Source organism: Pieris rapae, chromosome 16 (genome assembly GCF_905147795.1).
Source record: "Pieris rapae chromosome 16, ilPieRapa1.1, whole genome shotgun sequence".
In the NCBI taxonomy this organism is placed as follows: domain Eukaryota; kingdom Metazoa; phylum Arthropoda; class Insecta; order Lepidoptera; family Pieridae; genus Pieris; species Pieris rapae.
This window is the reverse complement of record NC_059524.1, coordinates 4052349-4069497: the sequence shown is the minus strand read 5'-3', so window position 1 is coordinate 4069497 and position 17149 is coordinate 4052349. Positions and strand designations below refer to the sequence as shown.

General features: G+C 33.0%; 3 protein-coding genes across 3 annotated transcripts; all 3 read left to right on the top strand.

Annotated features, from left to right (window-relative positions):
- Nucleotides 1-242: 242 nt before the first annotated feature.
- LOC111000356 (NADH-ubiquinone oxidoreductase 49 kDa subunit-like) lies at nucleotides 243-1755 on the top strand. Its single transcript, XM_022269760.2, has one exon. The coding sequence runs from the start codon at nucleotides 283-285 to the stop codon at nucleotides 1687-1689; it is 1407 nt and encodes a 468-aa protein (XP_022125452.1). The 5' UTR covers nucleotides 243-282; the 3' UTR covers nucleotides 1690-1755.
- Nucleotides 1756-3368: 1613 nt separating this feature from the next.
- Nucleotides 3369-5642, top strand: LOC111000353 (sorting nexin-20). The gene is made up of 4 exons (XM_022269757.2): nucleotides 3369-3841; nucleotides 4080-4301; nucleotides 4432-4625; nucleotides 5085-5642. Exons 1-4 carry the CDS (start codon nucleotides 3623-3625, stop codon nucleotides 5209-5211), a joined length of 762 nt encoding a protein of 253 aa, XP_022125449.2. The 5' UTR covers nucleotides 3369-3622; the 3' UTR covers nucleotides 5212-5642.
- Nucleotides 5643-11749: 6107 nt separating this feature from the next.
- LOC111000358 lies at nucleotides 11750-13407 on the top strand. The gene is made up of 2 exons (XM_022269762.2): nucleotides 11750-12056; nucleotides 13142-13407. The coding sequence occupies exons 1-2, from the start codon at nucleotides 11821-11823 to the stop codon at nucleotides 13365-13367; spliced, it is 462 nt and encodes a 153-aa protein (XP_022125454.1). The 5' UTR covers nucleotides 11750-11820; the 3' UTR covers nucleotides 13368-13407.
- The last annotated feature ends 3742 nt before the right edge of the window (nucleotides 13408-17149 follow it).

The following is a 17149-nucleotide window of genomic DNA, read 5'->3' as shown; positions in this document are numbered from 1 at the left end:
AAAATTTAAATAAAAGATATAAAGAGAGGTATTTTTTTTTATTGAGTTCCAAAATTTAAACAATGTTATTACGTTGTTTATAAGACCTAATAAGAAATTTTTAATTAATTTTAATTATTTCACAAAACAGTGTCGACAAGTGTGCCATAGAGTAAAAAGGTTCAATCTTGTGCATAATTTAAAAAGTTACCTAGTTTATAAAAAAAGTTTTGTTTATCTGACTCTGTCATTAATATGTCACATCAAGCTAGGCTATGTGATATTACAAAACCATTACAAAGGATGTTTAGTGGCATAAAAATGTATAAACCAATCCTTAAACATATACAATTTTTTAAAATCAATCCTTTATCATCAGAATTTACGCGATACATTCGAACATGCCCTCGATTAAATGGCCATCGTTGGTTACCAGATCCGCATTTTATGAAACAATTTGAAGGTGTTGCCATTTACACGACTCCAGAAATGGAGAAATACGCTAAAGTAATTTATGACGGTAGAGTAAAACCGATTGAGAGAAAGTTAAAAAATATGTGGATCAATTTTGGACCACAACACCCCGCGGCCCATGGCGTATTAAGACTTATTCTTGAACTGGACGGCGAGTACGTCTTGAGGGCAGATCCACATATTGGATTTTTACATCGAGCCACAGAAAAACTAATGGAGCATAAGCATTACAACCAAAGCCTTCCATACATGGACCGTCTGGATTATGTCTCTACAATGTCCAACGAAGTAGGATATGCTCTTGCTGTTGAAAAACTTCTCAATATAGAGGTACCGCCTAGAGCTCAAGCTATCCGAGTCCTTATGAGTGAACTATCCAGAATAGCTAATCATTTATTAAATATATCTGGTACCGTACTTGACGCCGGTGGTATCAGCCCATTTTTTTGGATGTGTGAAGAGCGTGAAAAAATATATGAGTTATTTGAAAGGGTTTGTGGTGCGCGAGTCCATAACGCGTACATGAGGGTTGGAGGAGTGAGTCAGGACATTCCTATTGGATACTTGGATGATGTTCACGAGTTCTGCATGAAACTAGGCGAGCGCTGCGATGAAACTGAAGATGTTGTGACAGGGAATAGATTATACTATGAAAGAACGGCAGGCATTGGAGTTGTATCGGCTCACGAAGCAATTGATTTGGGATTTACTGGACCGATGCTGCGCTGTACCGGTGTCAAGTGGGATTTGAGAATTTCTCATCCTTACTGTGGTTACGAGATGTATGATTTTGATGTACCTGTTGGTACTTTTGGCGACAGTTATGATCGTCACCTTCTACGTTTGATGGAGCTACGCCAGTCCTTAAGGATTATAAATCAAGTGTTAGACACTATACCGGAAGGAGAAGTACGAACAGACGATTCTAAAGTTACAATGCCTTCAAGACAGGAAATGAAAACGTCTATGGAGGCCCTTATACATCATTTTAAACTGTGCACAGAGGGGTACAACGTACCTCCTGGTGCAACTTACACTGCAACCGAATGCCCGAAGGGTGAATTGGGTATCTATATGGTAGCCGATGGCACTTCAAAACCTTATCGTGTTTTTATTAGACCGTGTTCATATCTTCATCTAGCAGGCCTAGCGATTATGGGTCCAAGAATGTTGTTAGCGGATATAGCTATTCTAATAGCGACAATCGATATAGTGTTTGGTGATGTCGATCGTTAATATGTTTTAATATATTATTAACAAATAGGTCTTGTGTTATGTTCCAGAGAATTCGTATCATAATTAAATAGGGATTTTTGTGAAATTAATAAAAATTTTCTTTATTATAAGTGGTTTTTTGTTGTCATAACAAACGCTAAAGTTTTTTTTTTTATTTATTATAATATTCTGGAGCCTAATATGCTTCTTTTATCTGATAATTTGTCCAAATATTTCAAATAATTTAAAACATACTAAACGATGATATTTCATGCGAGCTATAAATTACCTAGGTTCTATAAGTATGTCACCTGTTTGTACACACTCCCGCCTAAACCGTAGGCAAACCGTTGACATATTTTTTTAAAACCAAACGATTTTTCTAGTCCTAACGTTATTTTCATTTTGGACAGTTGAATGAATGAAGCTTTTATTTTCAATAACCAAGTTCTCACAGCTAATAAATAGTCTTATGAATTAACATATTTTGATATCAATAATATAATTAATGAATCTATTCACTCTGTCGGTTTTTGATTGTAACCCGACATAGGCCTCCTCTAGATTTTTCCACGGTAGTCTGTCCTGGGCTGTTTTCCGTATTGGGAATAAATTAAAGGAACTCTATACAGTTTAGAAGCAATTCCTACAGTAATGAAACTGTTACAAATTCTTGGACAAGATATTAATGTCAACGAAGAAAGAGAAGACGCTGAAAAATATGAAGTAATAATTCCTACCACGCTCACTCGTTAGAGGATTAATGCTGCAGTATGTATATAGATTGAAACTGTTGATGATAAATGATTAAACTATTGTTTTTATAACATGATAAATGTTATTATTTTTTACGGACTTATACTGCTGATTGGTTTTAATTATGTGAAAAGCCAATCGAAAAGAACCATGATGGAGAGAGATGATATAAAACTATAAAGATAAAGTTTTAGAAGTCCTCCAAGTACCTGCGAAACTGATACGTCGTTCGATATGTGAGCGCCAAGTATTCCAATGCTGGCTTTAAGAAGAGTATTTTCGAAAAGAGGAGTAGCGCAACAAACAGTAACAACAATAACGCGCAAACTTGTGTATTCATCGGGTTTAATAGGATTAGGTTTTGTCTGCCCCAGTCTGAGACTCCTCGTAGCAGTTTCGACTTCAGACATAAGTTACTCATATACAACTGCCCGAGAAATATCTGCCCGGCCTGTGTATAGAGATATTCCCTGTGCTGTCATCCGCATACCAATTAATGTGGCTAAGTTGTAACTTATTATTGATGTGCAAAAGAAACAGGGTCGAGGATAGAACCCACCCTTGCGTTTACGGGTTTAAGGTCGGAATATGCTTGATGCTCCGATCGGCCAGAAAGCTGGAGATCCAGTCGCATAATTTCTTGGGAAGCCCGTAGGCTGCAAACTTCGAGAGCAGTGCTCTGTTCCACATCTGATCGAACTGAAATGCCCAATTATTTTGGAGAACAAGGAGGTTATAGCTATTGAGCGATAGTTAGACGGATCAGAGAGATCATGATATATATTTCATGTTCATTAATAATAAAGACATGAATAAAAATAAAACAGTTCTAAGATCATGTAATTCAATTTAGCCAGTGTTGCCCACAACTATTTTTTATTTGCCATGAGATTCCGGCAGAACTAGAAGAGGTTGCATTATCTACGCCTTGAAGACATTATTCTCAATTCTCTCTGGAGTCAAGTGTAAACTGTAAAGTGTAAACATAATTCTCAAATCTGTGATTTCTTCAATTATTCCTTAAAATTTCTAATAATAAATAAATTAAATTAAAACCGCCGCGGCTACTATACGATTTAAACTTATATATATGATATGAACATTTTATCTCTAAACTATGTATAGGACGTGATTTATTCAAAGTAACAAAGCTCTTTGTGTGATAAAACATTTCCGTCTGTCGTTCTCAAAAAGAATCATGTCGAACTTAAAATTCGAAATTGTATCCTCACGTACTGTAGAAGGTGTAGATAAGGAAAATAAATTTGTAGCCTATATGGTACAAGCTAGACAGTCGGGAATAATCGACCCAGAGCCTGCCAATGCTGAAAGAAGATACACCCACTTTCTAGATCTCTATAATGGTCTTAAGAAAGAGTGCCCAGCATCGCTAAATAATATTTCCTTTCCACGTAAGGTTGGTGATCCATAATTATACTTGTCCAAACATACTTCTTTACATTAGTTCTTTACCTTGAGTTCTATTTCTAAAATTATCTATAATACCTTAGAAAGACATTGATAGTAATTTAATTAACTGAACTTTATTTACAAGTAATTAGATTTATTGAGAAAAGATTATTAAAAATTAGATTTGTAATTTGCTTTGAACAAAAGACTTACAAGTGACAACATTAACCTTTATTGTATTACAGATTTTAGTTGGAAATTTCGATCCTAGTTTAATATCATCAAGATGTGCTGGGTTTGAGGTACTCCTAAATTTAATTGCAAGTGAGTCTCGGCTGAGAGACTCGATGGCAGCCATAGCTTTCTTTCAAGATGTAGAATTAAATGAAGCAAAGCGTCTTATTGGTGAAGAGAAATATGACCAAGCATTTTCAGTATTGGAAACTAGCTTTAAGTTATTAAGTAAGGTAAAAGTATTACTAAAATTTTCATTAAAGGTTATTTGGATTATTATTAGATTACAATTTTATTAATACCTTTTATAGACAAGACTGGTAGACCATTTACTGACTTTTACAATAAAGTTTTCCTTTTCAGGTATATACAGATAGATCACGAGTTGTACTAAGTGCACTATGCCGTATAGTGGCATGTGCTGGCTATAGCGGTGGTGCTTTGGCTGGACCAGTTGAAAGATGGGCACAGCTTGCCCTGAGAAGATATGAAGCTGTTAGTGACTCTGACCTACTTCTTATGTATATTCCATTGCTTCACACTTGTATATCTATATGGTATGTACTGGCTTCTATAATAAAACAGATGTTTGTCCAAGCAAATGAAGGGGAAGGTATCAAACTTTGTTTGATATTTTAAAGGCAGTATATACAGTAACAAGACATATATATGCAGTGCATATAGACCTAAGGTTCAACATTCCAAATCTGTGACTGTTAGTAATGAGTTCATCACGGAATTATCATGTGACCAATTTTCATGACTCATTTTTATAAATAATTTATCAGAGAATTTATTTATAAATTTTATTCAGCTACTTATAAAGTGGAGCATGGGTAAACAACTGCTGGAACAGTATTTAAGAAATAAACCTACAGATAATAATAGATTGTTAGCATTTTTTTAAATAACATGATTAAAAATCTACAAATCTATTTTTTAAACTTGATTGTTTAATGTCAAAGTAGGTAGTTTTTTTATATGTGCTTGCAAACTCAGAATATAATTTATTACAGGGAGACATTGGGTCGTGATAAATCAAAGCTAGTCCAGGAGTTAAACAGTCTCCGAAAACGAGGAATGAAAGTGGACTCTGTACCAAGTCTAATGGAAGCCATTGACAATTTAAATACGTCAGTATAACATCATTTCAAAAATAATTCGTAAGTGATTATAGAAATATGTACTTGATCTGTCTTTGACTATTAATGTTTTTTGTTAATAATCTCTATAAATTCTTATTTTTTTAATTTATTCAGCAATTTGTAACAATCATCTTACAGCTATTTATTATAGTTTATAAGTGTCATATTATTTTATTATAATATAAAATCAATTTGATATTATAAAATTTTATATAATTGACATCAAATGCTCTAATTGATAATTCACATCAAAATGTTTGTGACATTAGTTGTAAGCATAAATATGTATATAAAAATGACAAAGAAAGTGTTATATAATACTAACTTAAAAATTTAAACCAAAACAATGCTTTACGTGTGTAATCATAAGTTTAGTGCCTAAAATTGTGATACATAATTCTAATTAAATCTCAATTTATTTAGCGGTCATTTGCATTGTCTATGACTCACACATCTATGACAAGAACAGATACAAAACTATACGTTATTGTTACGAGGTTACTCTGTATTGGAATAAATTAATAAAGGAATTTAATATAAAAGGATATAAACGCGATTCCTTATATAATTAACATGAAAGTGACTAAATGACGTATTTATTCGCGTTTATAGACAGTAAAGTAGGTTTTGGAATGTGTTTCTTAACTTAAACTCAAAAGTCAAATTTTATAATCTTAGTACCCGTAGTTTTTTTTTTTATATTATGGCCCGCACGGTTTGTGCAATACCCATAGTTATTGTTACATAATTGCTCTGTATATGAATAGACATTACCGTACTTCGTGTGATGGTTGATTTTCTACCGATATTAAAAAAAAGAAACAAAGAAAGTTTACACAAACAATTAAACGTTTCATTACACGCATTCAAAATCTATAAAGTATGATTTCGGTGCCTATTTATTCGTCTCCACTTTTCGATCTCTATCTATCGTGGAATTTATCATGATATATTGTTGATATTATTTATTAGGTGATGGTAGCTATGCGCTATTTTATTTTGTATAAAAATTATATAATGTTAAGAGTATTTTAATGTTTGCTATGTTTCATTATTTATGCATATGATATATTATATAATATTGTTTAATTCTAACAAGTTTTGCTAAAAAATAGAGTTTTGAAGGTCCTACTTTTAAGCAAGACGGTCTAAATTTTACCTATAAGTTAATGTTAGACTAAATCACGTTACAAAACAATAAGCAATATTTTATGAAATTCACAATACTGAATCATAGTTAACTGTAGTTATTGTTTTATACATTTGCAGCTCATATACATCAAATTATGAAATAAAATATACATATTCCGAACGTGTTGTTTTAGTTCAAAGAAATCACTATTATTATGAATTATCAAAAACTTGGTACCACAAGTCGGATTAGTAGAAACTTCCCTAGTGGTAAAGCATGCTATTCTTAACTATGAGGTCCTGAGCTTGAATCCATGCTGTGCACGCAGGGGTTTTTCTTATGTGCGCCCTATACTAGTATGACTCTTGTCAAAGTAGGTGTTGATTATGATACGGCGGTTCACTGCTTACACTGGGTACTGGGTCCCGGCTCCAATTTTAATGAACCGTAAAACGTAAAGGATGGATTTACTTTATCTTATGTATGTATATATATATATCACACTGTAAATAAACAAGACTATCCCTTGACGTGTTTGCAGTATGTTAGACCCGCCAACATTCTATGCAACTATCAGTAAGATTCTTGATTGGTTATAGTTATAAATATATAAGTATTGAACAATTTATACGTGCACAGAGGCTGATCGTTTAATAGATAATTCAATTAATATTAAATATGTATATCTTAATATATATAAATCTCCTGTCACAATGTTTGGCCGCGATGGACTCCTAAACTACTTAACCGATTTTAAATTGAATTAGCACACCGTGAGCAGTCTGGTCCAACTTAAGAGTTAGGATAGTTTGGATCTTTAATTATAGATCTTTAATATATATATTTTATTGCAAATTATTAGTTTTTTATTTGATACAATTCTAACAGATGGCGCTGTGTTAAAAGTACCAACGTTTCACATAAGCTATCTACATTTCACATAAGTTCTCCTACCGTTTCCCTTGAATAGTTTACTACTATGTAATAATAACAACCTTAGCCACAGCAACGCTTGGCCGAGTCTGCTAGTCTTAGTATATATAAATCTCCTGTCACGATGTTTGTCCGCGATGGACTCCTAAACTACTTAACCGATTTTAAATTAAATTGGCACACCATGAGCAGTCTGGTCCAACTTAATAGATAGGGTAGCTTAGATCTTTAATTATAGTCAAAATTATTTTATTGCAAATTATTTGTTTATTGTTTGATACAATTCTAACAGATGGCGCTGTGTTAAAAGTACCAACGTTTCACATAAGCTATCTACCTTTCACATAAGTTACCTACCGTTTCCCTTGAATAGTTTATTACTCTGTAATATAACAAAAACCTTAGCCACAGCAACGCTTGGCCAACCTCTGCTAGTAATTATATAAATATTAGTCAAATATATATTAAGTATATTAGTTAAATATATATTAAATATTAGTCAGAGAAACAGTTGCAGTCTGATTTCAAGATCTGGGCCTGCTATTGTATTATTATTATTTTTTTATTTACACGTCATTCGACTTTGTTTATTAAATTACACTTCTGTTTTTCGTTTTGTATTAAATTACCCACTAAAACAACCAAATATCTGGGATTAATGAATGATCTGAGGATGTGTTGGGGTCCTCAAATAAACTCAGTTTTCTAATTCGCTGATTTACAAATGTATCCAAACACCTTAGAAAACCCTCTGATACATATAAAATCAGGATAGTGTATACTGCATTATGCCAGTCCATATCATCTTACTGCGTCTGGCTATGGGGTGGAGCGGCATCTTCTTCAATGCTGACAATTGGGCATGCCCAACGCCTAATGCCGTATTTACATTCAGCTGTAGTGAGCAGTGAAGTGAAACCTTTTTGCTACTCAACTTCAATTTATAGAATAAAGCAAAACTTTAAAAGATTAAACATCTATACTTAATGGCAAATGTAGCTTTTTCGGTAGGTCGGGTAAGCCTTGTACTGGAACATTTGTTGGACACGAACTGTCATTTTCATACAAATTTAGTTTTTTTTACTTTCTACATACACTACTGTTAAGACATCTTGACTAAGCCCCCTGGACGTACTAGATAGGGGATAGGTCATAACTACCCATAACCGACTAGATTACGAGAGACTAGCGCATCAAGTGGAAATCCGTGGTCTATATCTACCCCTTCAGGAAAAGGCTTGTGTTTATAGATAGAGCGTCGTAGGGATACAAAAAGTGTAAAGAAATAAATCATAACAATCTGACCCACCAAAATATTGTAAATTTTCATAACATCCATCCATATAAATACTCGTAATGTGCTTTCTAATAGAACTTATAAAAGAACTTAATACCACGATATCACGAACATATTGAATATCGTAAAAATAGATGTTATTTTCTCATTTAGTAAATTGTTAAGGGATTCTCCGGGCAATTTTTCCCTTCATAAAGGTTCGTATAATGGTTATTGTCTGAATTGCTAAGCAATTTGTATACGGCGTTTAAATTAGTAAATATACATATAAGACAATTACTTCACCTCTTATGATGCTCTTTTAATAATATAATGTAGATATTAATGTTGTTGCGACTTATTTATCTAATTATAAGTAATCTAACATCTTATACTTATACATATTATATGATAATACAGAGAGCCAAAACAGATTACAAAGATAAACAATTTATGTATATAAAACAAAAAACAAGCATGTGCATTAATAGACAAAGATACATTTAAACTTGTATATTATTGTTTTTTAATGTATTTATTGAATTCATATAACAAATGAAATATACCATATAATACAATAATAAATAGAAGTGCCAATAAACACGATGATTAAGTTGAATATGACTAGGTATATCTACTTAGGACATCTAGTAGATAATATAGATTGCATGGGCAAAGAACTGGACAAACAAATGGAGTTACAAATACATGGAAAACACTGGTTACTGACAGAAGTAATGAAAAACATAAACTTACAAAAGAAAAGTCTTTGATGGCTGTATCTTACCATGCCTAGTGTCAAACCTGGTCTCTCACCGCTAAACAGAAAACAAACTCAGAGAATTTCAAAATAAACCGGTTGCGAAATAATTATTAGTGTTTATACTTTACAGTACTTCAGATTTTTGTACTAGGATAAGTATCACAACATAGTATAAAACAAAGTCGCTTTCTCTGTCCCTATGTCCCTTTGTATGCTTAAATCTTTGAAACTACGCAACGGATTTTGATGCGGTTTTTTTAATAGATAGAGTGATTCAAGAGGAAGGTTCATATGTATAATAACATCCATTAAATAGTGGAGAAGTACTGTTATTTTTGAGGTTTCTAATGTGATGTCGTAAATAATTACATTTCTTTCGTTTACATTGCAAACGCAGGCTGAACCCTACGAGTTTTATCAAAATAATGTACTAAGTATTGTACACACAGAAAAGTCCGTGATGGTATATGTCTATCTCTTATGGATAACCTTTTTTATATACAACGTTCACAGATTTTCTGTAGTATATTTAGTATCAGCATTGCACCCGTGCGAAGCCGGGGCGGGTCGCTAGTTTTACAATAAAGGCTATAATTATTATATAATATTTAATTAAAAATAAATAATAACTAATACTGTATTACTATATGTATATGTATGACTTGAGCAATCTAAAGCGGTGTAAGGTGTATTTAATTTTAATGTCACACACCGAACAGCCAATTCAGCGAATAAAAACCGTAGACAAAAGAGTTCTCAAAGTTTGCTTAAACGCGGCCGGTAACAACTATAAATCTGCCGTCTAGATTTACGAGGGGCGTCCGCAAATCGGTTTATATTTTCGATAAATAAAATTGGCGCGGGTTTTGCGAGGTAAGCAGAGGCAGTTAGGAGCACGTCGCCAGCTGCAACATAAACCCGGCAACCCTAGCGTTTTCTTGCTGACAATTTTTTCCCGCTACGGTCATTACGCAGCTGGGCCCGAGACAAAACGGCGAATCGTTTAAGCTCTACTGAGACCATCCAATTTTATTGTGTAGGTATCTAGTCGAAATTGATATGCCGAACGGTCACTTGCGTCACGTGTGACGGACATTCATCGCTGGGTAGCCCTCAAATATTATATGATATTCTCGGTTATAAGTAGGCGTAGATGAAATGTTTTCTACATTTTCTTTCTAGGTCCAATGCTCAAGAGTTATTAAAAAAAACACTGCTTTAATTGAATGAAAGCAAAGATATAAATGTGTAACATTCATGTATGATAGAGACGTGCCAAAAATCAAAGGGAGTGAGTGAAACTAAAACTTGAGTAGTCTCATTCCAGAATCGTATAAAAGAAAAGCTGTGTAAAAAGGCTTACTATAAAGTTAGCGATTATTTAGTTGATAAAAGCGCCTGGGACTAGTGCTGGACAGGCTACTTCTAATTAATTTCCTTTGTTTAAAATTTGTTTTAAATATTGTAGTATTGTTTGATGGTTTCCTTTTTTAAAACAGTACCAAGAGATTTTTACGCCGGCTTTTTCTCTCAGCCTACACCCTCTGTCTTCTTTGCCGATGAGATCCGGATCCCTACAGGTTCAAATGTAATGACTTAGAATCACTTTACCTTGATGATCTTATGTTCAAAAATAAAAGTATTTTATTTTTATTTAAGATGATTTAAAACAAATTCAATGTCACCCTGAGGTTACGCATTGGAACACCGGCTGGTATAATAATAAAATACTAGTTTTAAACACGGACTCAAATCGGGCGGTTGAGGAAAGGAAATTGTATGAAATACCAAAACCGACCGTCAACTCCCAAACTATGTGGAATCCAAATATTCTTGAAAAATCCAATAAACAATTTGTCTTGAATACCTTAAGTATATGTTAGCTTTCTTGGCCGCCCGACGTATGTCGCCGGGGAGGTGAGGTGGGTAGCAAATGAAACAAAAACACCGGCTAGTCAATAATGGATTTCTCTATCTTCTATGAGTAATTCTTGTTCATATAGAAAAGTGAATCCGTAAAGTACGTTCGTTTATGACATATGACATTCATATGTCTTGACTATGAATGTAATAATAACTTTATAGATGAAATGGAACAATAAAGGCGTGTCACTGATTATCGCACGCCCTCTGTCATTGAGAGTGCCCATGGTCGGCGGTATTACTTAACATCAGGTGAGCCTCCTGCCCGTTTCTATAAAAAAAAAACAAATTTTTTTGGAGTAGCAGAAGTTGATGTTATGTATCATATCATATTTAGAGAAATTTAGAAAATTCTATAGATAAAAAAAATAAAATTTAACATTGTGATTTTTATAAGAAATTCTTCATGACGTAACAAACCTCCGACTCATGTAAAATTTTTGAGTTCCCTAATAAATAAGAACATCCTTTTTGTATTGTCAGAAACATTCTGTGATGTCTATGTTTAATGTCCTGTCATTTTCAAATTTTCAATGGCTTTTATCCAAATTTTTCAGTGATCATAAACCTATAGAAAGTGATGAATTCAGATAGAAGTGACTTTGATACTGTCTCAATTGGCATTGGATTAGGTGTATTTTGTCTTCCACTAACTTTGCTAATCCCAGATTTCTCAGTGTGGAATGCCATACCAAAGTTCAGAGTGTCACGGTTCCACATCATAGCACAGTATCTCACCCCAAGGCAACTAAATATTGCATTAATTGTGGTGCAATTTGTGCTATTCCTGTTGTTTCTCGAAATTCGGAAGCGAAAGTACGTATGGTCATCATGTTAATACCTAGGAGGAAAACTAGATACTAAACTGGGAGGAAATATGACATATTATCGGTTCAAGCAAATCTTGGGAACTGAATCTATTTTGGCGGAGCTAGATTTTTTTTTTAAATAAAAAATAAATTTACTTTATTAGACTCAAAACAAATATTACATTCTACATATTACAATATTCAGTGCGGTTAACCATATACATAATATACCTACATCTATGAGCACTAGCGTTTAAACTAGGCCTACTTTGTACCTTAAACGCTAGTTTCTTCCAGTGTCATTAAGAAATTGGTTAAACTGTTTGCCATTGGACGTTTATTTTTGTTTATTTAACCAAATGGAGGTGGAATCAAATTTAAATTGTTGTAGTTAGTTAGATTGGAGTAAGTCTGAACTTCGACAAAATATTTTTATTTTAAATCTTCTGAATGAGAAACTTGGATATGAGATGAATTTTATTTATAACACCACATTACCATCAATTGCAATCGCGACGAAACCGCGGGCCACGGGCTTATAAAAACGTAATAAAGCAATTCCTTAATTTAAACAGATTAATGACTAAATGCAGCTTACTTCTGCAGTAGTAACACGCAGAATATGCATATGATAACTTATACTGAACTTGTACACTGCGGGTTCAATTCTCGACGAAACAAAAATTGTTTCAGGTCAGAAGCCACACATAACAATTACAAGTAGAAATTAATGTAAGGAAAATTTTATAAAATTAAATTTAATTGAAATATTATAAAAAAAATTATAAAATTAAATTACTTAACTGGTTATATCCTGACTATGTTGTTCGGATTAATACCTGCAGCTGAGTTTCATCATCGGACGTCGAGGCAGAATACGAAACTCCACCCGTACCAGCTGCCCACTGAAGTATTTCCGTACCAATTCGATTTAGGGTCCATCAAGAAAAGAGCGTACCAATTCTTAAAAGGCCGGCGACGCACTCGCGAGCCCTCTGGCATTGAGAGTGTCCATGTGAGGCGGTATCACTTAACATCAGGTGAGCCTCCCGCCCGTTTGCCTCCTGTTCTATAAAAAAAATGTATTTACAGACTTCAAGAAATGGTGGAGGCAGTGTTGACGGTAACCAGAGGAACCGAGACTACCATGGATGAAGAGCGTGTCAAGCAAGCGGCTGCAGTCAAAGCCTGTGTACAGTTGCTTGATGTTTCTACTGATCATTACGAAAATCTCGTCCTTCTGAAAGACGAAATTCGGAAGAGAGAGATGTCCAAGCAACATCCGCCGTTTATTGAACCTAGCACCTCGAGTGTATGACGATTTTTTTTATACTGCATTATATGTTTTTTTAAATTAATGTACGTATGACTACCTAATAAAACGTATTTTTGACTATTTTGATTTTCCGATGGCACATACACATGTCCGCATTTATATATTACAGATAAAAAAATACGTTTATTTTGGAACATAAGATCATCATGGTATCACTTATTCCACGTCATTAAATTCGAAAAATATAAAGATATTAGGCAAATTTTGTGGTTTCACTACTAAGCTCATATATAAGAATGAATAAATAAGTTACTATAATTTAAAGTCAAAATATAAATTACTTTTGTGTCTTTAAGGCGATTTATCACAATATAACATATTTATTAAACTATGCACCTGGGAACTTCATTTTAGATTTGATGTCTTTACTTAGCTTACCTTTTTAGTTGCATTATCAAAATATGGAACAGATTGTTATGGTACCCCATAGAGGCTTTTTAGGAATAAAAACAACATTTAAAAAAAAATTGAATAAAAAGTAAATGAAACAATTTTTTATATTTAACCAACTTCTTAATAAAAACCTCCTCCTAAGAGTTTAAGGTATACAATAATATTATACTCGGATTAGTCCAGGTGTCTTCCAGGTGGATTCATTTATATTTGTATAGTTTAAACAATGTGATCAAATGCCCTATAACATGAAAACATATCATATAAAAATAATACGTTAATTGAAACTAGCATTTTATTTCAGTTGCAGCAAAAGTAGACGTGTTCATTAGAGCAAATGTCTCAGAGTTCTCGTGGGACATCGTTGACGCGAAAAAACCAATCTGGAGCCGGCAATTACTGCAAATGGCCTAATTAGATGCCGGTAGCTTGTGGCCACTTGGAAATATCGCCTTATTTACCACTGACTTCGACAAATAGGCAAATACAGATTAATGTGGTATTTTTTGTAAATAACTACAAAATGTTAAACTTAAAAACTTATTTTGTAACTGACACGTAGTAACACGATAATTAAGTGGACATATTTTTTGCTAATTATATGACTTCTCGATAAAAAAAAAATTGTGCTGGAAATGCACAGAGGACATAAAGTGGTTTATGACAAAAAGAATGCCAGTGACAATTCAGTTAGCCGTAAAAAACAGTTAATACATACTTGCCTCAAAAAATGAGATATTAAAAAGTAGAGTAGAAGAGCGAATGAAATATAGAAGATGAAAATGAAATTTATAAATTTAAATTTGTTTCTCCTATATATACAGACAAAAAAGCTACGTAAAATAAAACTTTGCATCCGAACTATCAGGATAAGTGTAAATGTATAATACAAAATATAATATAACCTTACTCTATGGTCACAATGATCGTTATCTGTTTCTTATCCATTATGGTTTAACGAAATAACTAGTCTATATGTATGTAAACTACTATAACAATATAGACCACAAATTGTTTCCCACTACTGTGAGTTGAGCACGCCTCTTCCATTTAGACGAATCCGCCGGGAGCGGATCAGCAAAAATAAATAAAACTGTTATTGAGATAAGCATCTGCGGTGCGGCTTTCGCTAAGTCCCGCTGTGTCGCGCTGAACAATGTTCTGAGATATGTCCGGATTACGCCATGCCACAGCTCGGTGCTTCTCCTTCAAACCTGCCTCCTTTCTGCCGGCTTTCACAGCTGAAACCGCTTATAACTAACCTTTTAATATCACTATGAAGGAAATAGTAGTTTCTGTTTTTCTTATAAGGAAGTAAGAATGTCCTTTATGGAAGTTTAATCCTAGCAATAAATTTAACGTTTTACGATTAATACTAGTGGTTAAGCGAGTGAACCTCTTTCTAAGGTCTTGTGTTCGATCCTTAGTGTGAAATTGTGTGCAATAGTGTGCAATGCAAATATTAAAACATGATTCTATACGTATAGTTAATTAAATGTAAGAATTATCAAAAAATAGAATTATAAAAAAAAATCTTCAATTTCCCTCTAAAAACGACCAATACAACGATAGAATGCATGAATGACGAAATAATGTGTTTGATCTGCTAAATAAATTTAAATAACTCAATTAAAACTCATTATACCCATTGGTGTAGCTTAAATGAAGTCGAAGTCGTTGTAAGTTATATTTAAATGCATTATTAATTTTTACGCCATAAATTTCGTTTCCAAATTTTTTATATTTTAAAAATTGTTGTTTGTTAAAAATAAAATTGTATCTTGTTTAAAAATAATCACGCATAGATTACAAATATGTACTTCCATCTTAAGATGGTCCGGAGCCGCAGGTGCTCTCCGGATTAATTTCTAATCATTTTCCTGGATATAATTCGAACTGAGGAAAAATGCCACTGAGTGTTCCATCTCCAAGTTGATTAATAAAATCTAGGTGTTCAGAGTTACATTATATGTATGAAATATACTTTCTTCGATATATATTTATATATTACAGCCTACGTCTAATGATTTTACGTTTATAATTTTTTTTTATATATAAGAGCTGGCAACGGTATGAGTCCTTATTGTAAATGAACATCACCGCCAGTTAACATCCTCTTATTAATTTATTATATTCTTACATAATGGTCGATTATATAATCCTTATTTGTATTATTATTAAACATAATATTATTTATGTTTGTGTTGTCTGGAATAAATCTGGGATAATTTTCTATTGTTTTGTGATATTGTGATTTCAATAAAGTGTTGTTATTATTTGTTCCTGTAAATAATGATTTGTTACTACATTTACGTGTGCATCCTAAAAATGACATATTTTCGTTCATATCTTAGACTAAATCTGTGTTCTTCAGAAGTTTTTTATTATTCTTTACTATTTAATATCTTTTTAGATAAACTTTTGTCAGTATCTTTGATTAATACTGAGTACCACGATAATTTATTAGAGATACTTCTGCGTGGCACATAAATAATCAACCTGGGTTTGATTCTCGATATAATTGTGCTAGAAATGCCCAGACATTAGAAGATTCTTCTTGTTAGAAGCTTATTCTAGCAAGAAGAAGCTTCTAATGTCTCAAAAGAAATACGGAACATCATTGTTGATGATATATTGAATATCCGTATTGTTTGACAATTTAGTTAGCCGTAAAAATTTCAATTTAATATACTAATATAGAATGTCTTTAATAAACAAGACCATAATTATGGGACCCTCTCGAGACACAAATTTCCTTTAAAATAGGTATATGATTTTAACAGGCGACATTGTAACCACAAAACACTGCATGCGATATTTTAGCCACAAGATGGCCGCAAGCATATGTCAGTTTGTCGCTCTTCTCTTTAAATAACTGTACTTTAATACAATTATTTGCTATCATTATTGTTTGCGGTAAGAAGTTCACGCGAACACTTTCCTTTCCACAAATTACGCTTCGAGCTATGTAAATTGTTTGGAAATTCTTTATATCCTTTACGAGCTAACAATCGTCATTGTTGTTTTTTTTCTAAATTTGTGTGTCCCGTACTTCGAACAAAGTTATTCATTAATTGTCAAATTGTTGATTTAAAACTATTGTTTTTAATATATATTACTTTTAAATTCTTCTACTAAGGGTATCTATATTCTTGGTGCTGTAAATTAAATCGCGGTTAAGCAAATGATTATTTGCGTTAATTAACACAGAACAGTAGAAGGAGTTGCATGGTCATAGAAGAACCGGTATGACTTAACAAAAACTGTAATGTCAAGCCCAGCCGATCACTAATGTTGATGTTTTAAAGAAAAAGTGATTAAAGAATACAAATTTGTCTTTTTCCTGTCGGTGTGACCCGTGTAACCGATCA

Coding starts and splice junctions, on each gene's coding strand:
- LOC111000356 (XM_022269760.2), top strand. CDS start 283: ATGTTTAGTGGCATAAAAATGTATAAACCAATCCTTAAACATATACAA.
- LOC111000353 (XM_022269757.2), top strand. CDS start 3,623: ATGTCGAACTTAAAATTCGAAATTGTATCCTCACGTACTGTAGAAGGT. Junction 4,302..4,431: donor GCTTTAAGTTATTAAGTAAG/GTAAAAGTATTA, acceptor TTTCCTTTTCAG/GTATATACAGATAGATCACG. Junction 4,626..5,084: donor CACACTTGTATATCTATATG/GTATGTACTGGC, acceptor AATTTATTACAG/GGAGACATTGGGTCGTGATA.
- LOC111000358 (XM_022269762.2), top strand. CDS start 11,821: ATGAATTCAGATAGAAGTGACTTTGATACTGTCTCAATTGGCATTGGA. Junction 12,057..13,141: donor CTCGAAATTCGGAAGCGAAA/GTACGTATGGTC, acceptor ATGTATTTACAG/ACTTCAAGAAATGGTGGAGG.